Source organism: Trachymyrmex septentrionalis, unplaced genomic scaffold (assembly GCF_001594115.1).
Source record: "Trachymyrmex septentrionalis isolate Tsep2-gDNA-1 unplaced genomic scaffold, Tsep1.0 scaffold31, whole genome shotgun sequence".
NCBI classification, from domain to species: Eukaryota; Metazoa; Arthropoda; class Insecta; order Hymenoptera; family Formicidae; genus Trachymyrmex; species Trachymyrmex septentrionalis.
Window position 1 is genome coordinate 33,097 of NW_017305474.1, and position 6,228 is coordinate 39,324.

Below are 6,228 nucleotides of genomic sequence, written 5' to 3' on the forward strand. Positions count from 1 at the left end.
AAATTTTATCATATTATATAATAACATGCCAACTTTACAAATATTTAACAAAAAAATTTTTTTGGAAAGTTTTTTTACTGATTGTATTAAGTTTTGACTTTAGATTTATAGGAAGCATCGAAGACGTTATGCATCAGATATGTCTGGTAGAATTACTTGGATGCACATTTAACCTATGTATGCTTGGATATTACTCCATTACGGTATGCTAATCATCTTAAAAGGTGAATATAGTAGAAAGGTAGTTGAAATTAATTTAATAAGACTTTGGTAACATCTGAAAAATTTTTATGTCAAGAAACTTATCTTTCATACATTATGATTCTTTCAGTGGTGGAATAAGATTGACAGAAAGGGCATAGTGGCGTACATTATCGTGTACATATCCATGAGTTTTAATATTTTTATATTTTGCTACATAGGTGAAATTTTAACGCAACAGGTAAAAAAAACTGACGATATTACTGGCGCAAAATTAACAAGTTAATACATTTGCATATTTAATGGTGCAATATTTATTAGTGTAAAAAAGTTGGCGAAATAGCATATATGACCGACTGGTATCATTTACCTCATAAAACAGCCATGAGTTTGATCCTAATTATATCAAGATCGAGTGTTGTAATCAAAATAACTGCTGGAAAAATGGTTCAACTTTCTCTCGTAACTTTTAGTGACGTAAGTATCTTTCTTTCAATAGATTTCTCTTTAAATTTTTTAGACCACCTTCGTCATTTTAGGTTATCAAAACGTCTCTCGTTTACCTAAATATGTTACGAACTGTTACAACGTGAATCTGCATGTGATCTAGAAGAATTTTAATATATGTTTACTTGTATAGTATTTTTAAATAAAGATACTTAAATAACAAATTTACATATTGAAAAATATTATATTTAATTATTAATTCATTTACGTATACATTTATAGTAGTCTCATATAAGATCACGATGATACGGTTCCTCTGCAATACAGGTGAAACTACAATATGCAATTTGAAGTAACTTTCCATATTTATTTTTTTGATATAATATTGTAATATCGCTGAAACATTGTAAGCGCCTTCGAGGCGCGTTTTCCGCGCAAAAAATCAACGCAGCACTTCAGCGAACAATTATTGATCAGTCATGCACGCGTCTCTCTCACGAAGTACATCACCCTATCCGTTCACCAAACTACTCCAGCTAAAGATTCGCGCAGGCGCTCGATAGAACTCCAGCCGGTGCACTATCTGTCGCAGTCAGTGCACGTGCGCCTTCCGCAAAATGATCATGACATATTCCGATCATGTAACAAGCGGCACCAAGTTCTCCTATAAAAGTGATAACGATTACAATCTTCAATTGATTCGTTGGTTTCTGATACCAATCGGTGCTTGGCCGCAAATGAGCACGGTGACAAAAATGAAGAGACTCTTTTCACACATACACATTTTAACTTGCGCGTCTTTAATAGCGATTATTATGGTGCCATGTTTGTTATACGTATTACTGGAAGAAAAAGATATCGAGATCAAATTAAACACCGTAGGTCCGCTAAGCCATTGGATGATGGGTATGATTAATTACTGTTTGCTTCTTACACGTAGCGACGATATTCGTCAGTGCCTGTTGCATATGGAGACGGACTGGCGGTACGTTCATAAAATCGAGGATCGCCAGGTAATGATACGACAGGCCAAGATCAGTCGCTTTATCGCCGGATTTTGCGCGGTGTTCATGCAGAGCGGCACATTCCTCTTCGCTATAGCTAAATCGCTGTCAACCACTAACGTCATCGTGGGCAATGAAACTGTCTCGATGCATCCGATGACCTGCCCAATGTATACTAAGTTTATCGATATAAGATTCAGTCCCGCGAATGAGATCATAGTGGGTGTAGAGTGGTTATCGTGTTTTATAGTGAACTCTGTCTCAGTGAGTGCTTGCAGTCTCGACGCAGTCTTTGCAATGCACGCATACGGTCAGTTGGACATGCTGTTTTCGTGGTTAAACGACCTTGTGGATAAAGAGGGAAACGAAAACGCCGAGCAAAGGTTGGCTATTATCGTGGAACACCATTTGAGAGTGCTAAGGTATTTTGTTCAAATATCGAGGATTGCATTTTTATCAAAAGATTATTAAAATATTATTCACAAAAATACCACACATTTAACATTTCATATAAGCTCATTCTTCTTATAAATTTAAAAAGGAATATATCACATATACTACAATTGTACACGTTTTAGTTTTATATCGCGTATGGAAACCATTATGCAACAGATCTGTCTCGTGGAATTGCTGGGATGTACGCTGAATATGTGTTTACTTTCATATTATTTTATTACGGTATGCTAATAATGTGAAAAATGAATATGTGATATAATTACATTCTGTAATTTTGTTACTTATAAAATATCAAATTTAATTCTTTAATATAGAATATTGAAAAAAAAATTTTTTCTAATAAAATTCTAATAAAAAATCTTAAACTTTTGTTTTACAGAATATGGACTCGTTTGATATGGCAAAAACAATATCATATGTTATTATATACCTATCCGTGGCTTTCAATATTTTTATATTTTGTTACTTTGGTGAGATTCTCACAGAACAGGTAATAATTGAAAAGCAAAATTTTAAAATAATACTTAACAACAAGAAAGTTTAATTTGTATTTAACTTTCGCGTTTTGTAATATTTCTTTGACTATTTTTTACATTTTTAAACAATAAAAAGATAAAGTTTAAATTTATTAGTGCAAAAATGTCGGCGAAAGAGTATATATGATTAATTGGTACGAATTACCGCACAAAACTGCTCTTGGACTTATATTGATAATAACACGATCGAGTAACGTCATCAAAATAACTGCTGGAAAGTTATTTCAATTGTCTATTGCAACTTTCGGTGATGTAAGTAATATACTTAAATTTATAACAAAAATTACATTAATAAAAAATTGATATATATTCTACTTACTTTTTATAATTATTTATTAAAAATTATCATTAACGTTCCTATAAATCGATTGCATTTTTCCGTTTAATAAAATCATACATGAAGAGGCACTTAAAAATAATCGGAGTTTGCGTACCATCTAGACGTAGTAACTCGTTGCGTCATTAGGGGTCTCAAGTTGAAACTATTTTGGAAAAGTGTATCAAGGAATGATTCTGGATTGACTGATCGCATACAGCACAAAAACTTGCAAAAGAACATTGTTATAACGCTGCAATGTTGCTGTAATGATTTGTGCTATACAGGATTTCTTCGTCGATGAATTTTTTTGTCTTTGCAAGTAAATTCGGTGATTTTTATTATGATTGATAAAAAAAAAACAAAGTATGTACGTAAAATTTTGTTTTCTTTTGAACAAATATGTTGTTAAAAATGTTTTAATGTTTCAAGGAAGAAGTAAAAAGTAATAAAACATTTTATTAAACAATTGTAGTTATTTTTGGGACTTCCTTCGTACTTACATTCAACTCAAAGCTTGTTATTATGAGCTTTTTAAAGCATTGAAACAGTTTCAGCAGCAGATTTTCCTCCAAAAAAGCAAAGTTTCACACAAACTCTCTGTTCTTTTTTTTTTTAATAACAATCATCAAATTTGCTTTCAAACACAAAGGAAATCAGTCAATCCAGCACATGCGACCTCTAATGGCATAACGCTTTACTACGTCCAGTGCACTGCACTCGAATTTCAGTTATTCTGGATTCCCTCATATTAATTCGAATTTATTTTAATTAATCTTAAAATTTTCCGGATTTTGGATTTATATCATAAATAGGAAGGAAGACGTTACTGTTTCAGGTAGTTAAAACTTCCATGGTATATTTGAATATGTTGCGAACGATGTCATCCTCTGCGTGAATTATATTAAATTAGAAAAAGTAAAAAATATATTTTGTATAGAACTGTTAGTACGAGTATAATATAGTAGAACTATTTAATAAATAGAAATTATGTTGAACACAGTACAATTTTTATAATTACGCTATTTAACAATAAAGTTGCATGTCATCCAACTTTCTCCAAATTAAAGATTAATATAAACAAAAATGAAAATATATTGATTCGTGAGTATGGAATATCAATTAAATAAGAGAGATGTTGATGTTCTTTACTAATATATCTTACATATTATATGATATTACGATTCACATATTTACACACAATAGCAAAAGAAAATTAATAGAACCAATATTACGCTACTATTACAATATATAAAATTCCGTGCATTTTCTCCGTCCAAAAGGTCAACGCTACATTTCCGCAGCAATTATCGATCACATGTTCATGCGTCTCTGTCAGGAAGCGCACATTACTTCGCCCATTGTTCAAACCGCTCTAAAGATTCGCGCACGCGCCCGTTCGAACGTAGCTTTAACAGGTGCACCGTCCGACGTGGCCAGTGCATCGTGCGCATCCGCGAAGTGATCACGATGTACTCCGAGCGTATACTGACGAGCATCAAATTCACGTATAGAAATAATAACGATTACAGTCTTCAACTTACCCGTTGGTTTCTGATGCCGATCGCAGCTTGGCCACAAGCGACCACATCGACGACGGTGGAGAGAGTCTCCCTACAAGCACACATTCTTGCTTGCTCGTCCCTGATAGCAGTTGTTATGGTACCATGTATGTTGTACGTGTCACTGGAAGAAAAGGACGTCCAGATGAAGTTAAACGCGATGGGTCCACTAAGCCACTGGATCATGGGCACAATTAATTATTGGTTGCTCCTTACGCGCAGCGATGACATCCGTAAATGTGTGCAGCATATGGAGATGGACTGGAGGCTGGTTCGCAGGAACGACGATCAGGATGTAATGTTGCGATACGCAAAGATCGGCCGCTTCGTCGCCGGATTCTGCGCGATATTCATGCAGAGCGGAACGTTCCTCTTCACTGTGGCCAAGGCGATGACATCCATGAATGTGATCATCGGCAATGAAACTATGTCGGTGCACCCGATGACCTGTCCGATATATAGCAAATTTATAGACACAAGATTCAGTCCCGCGAACGAGATCATGCTGGCTGTGGAGTTGCTGTCGTGTTTTATAGTGAACTCGATTACGGTGGGTGCTTGCAGCCTCGCGGCAGTTTTCGCAATGCATGCTTACGGCCAGCTAAGTATGTTGTTCGCTTGGTTAAATGATCTCGTCGAAGATAAAGATAAGGGAAATAATTTTGCCGAAAAGAAGCTGGCTACGATTGTGGAGCATCATTTAAGAGTACTGAGGTATTTTACTTAAATATAAAAATTCAATTGCGTTTGTGCGTCTTTAGCATACAAGACACAATTTAATCATATATTAGTCATTACCAATATTACGATATTCGTAATATTTGTGCGAAAAATGTGCAAAGACATCAAAATTCAAACATGTATTTTTATAATAAATCTAAAAAGTATGTTGGATTTACGTATATGCTTTTCAGTTTTATATCACGAATGGAGAATGTCATGCAAAACATCTGTCTTGTGGAATTGGTGGGATGCACGATGAATATGTGTTTACTTGCATATTATTCTATTACGGTATGCTAAAGACTTAAAAAGGTGAATATATGCTATCAGAGCACTTTATAACTTCTTTATTTATATGAAATGTTAAATCTAATTTCTGATTTTTCAGAATTGGAGTGATTTTGATGCCGCAAGAATAACATCGTATATTATCGTATACGTATCTATGGCTTTCAATATTTTTATATTTTGTTACATCGGCGAGATTCTCACAGAACAGGTAATTCCTCGAAACTGATGACAATTATTTAGAATTATCCGACTTATTATGCTTAAGAATATTGCATAATTTGATGGTTCCATAAAAAGTTGTTCAATGATTTGAATTTTGTCTTGAATACGTTTCTTACTGTTTTTCGCATTTTTTAAAACTCTTATACAGAAAACTTTAAAATATCTACATTAATTTATTTATTAGTGCAAAAATGTTGGCGAAAAAGCATATATGACTAATTGGTATGAATTACCGCACAAAACTGCTCTTGGTCTCATTTTGATAATAGCGCGATCAAGTAATGTTATCAAGATTACCGCTGGAAAATTATTTCAATTGTCTATCGCAACTTTTGGTGATGTAAGTAAAACGAATATCGTATTTATAATAACGTGGTACAAATAAAAATTCGATACATTTTCTACAAATTATTATAAAATTTTCCTTCACATTTCTCCTCGTTCAATCTCAATCTGAACGATGTATATAT

General features: G+C 33.7%; 3 protein-coding genes across 4 annotated transcripts in view; all 3 read left to right on the forward strand.

Moving 5' to 3' along the window:
• The window catches only part of LOC108749717, a 4,945-nt gene extending 4,177 nt beyond the window's left edge, over window positions 1-768 (forward strand). Inside the window, exons 2-4 of one of the 2 annotated variants that reach the window (XM_018488638.1) lie at window positions 104-203; window positions 332-442; window positions 523-768. In XM_018488638.1, the coding sequence (XP_018344140.1) occupies window positions 104-203; window positions 332-442; window positions 523-768 (457 nt within the window). Of the gene's footprint in view, window positions 1-103; window positions 225-331; window positions 443-522 lie in introns of those variants that run through there. The other variant, XM_018488639.1, reaches the window with a different exon arrangement.
• A 424-nt stretch (window positions 769-1,192) lies between these two features.
• Window positions 1,193-3,858, forward strand: LOC108749720 (odorant receptor 82a-like). Its single transcript, XM_018488642.1, has 5 exons — window positions 1,193-2,074; window positions 2,231-2,330; window positions 2,488-2,598; window positions 2,741-2,896; window positions 3,799-3,858. The coding sequence occupies exons 1-5, from the start codon at window positions 1,266-1,268 to the stop codon at window positions 3,856-3,858; spliced, it is 1,236 nt and encodes a 411-aa protein (XP_018344144.1). The 5' UTR covers window positions 1,193-1,265.
• Window positions 3,859-4,430: 572 nt separating this feature from the next.
• The window catches only part of LOC108749628 (odorant receptor 82a-like), a 1,971-nt gene continuing 173 nt past the window's right edge, over window positions 4,431-6,228 (forward strand). Inside the window, exons 1-4 of the mRNA XM_018488443.1 lie at window positions 4,431-5,236; window positions 5,437-5,536; window positions 5,634-5,744; window positions 5,943-6,098. Coding sequence (XP_018343945.1) covers window positions 4,431-5,236; window positions 5,437-5,536; window positions 5,634-5,744; window positions 5,943-6,098 — 1,173 coding nt within the window. The remainder of the gene's footprint in view (window positions 5,237-5,436; window positions 5,537-5,633; window positions 5,745-5,942; window positions 6,099-6,228) is intronic.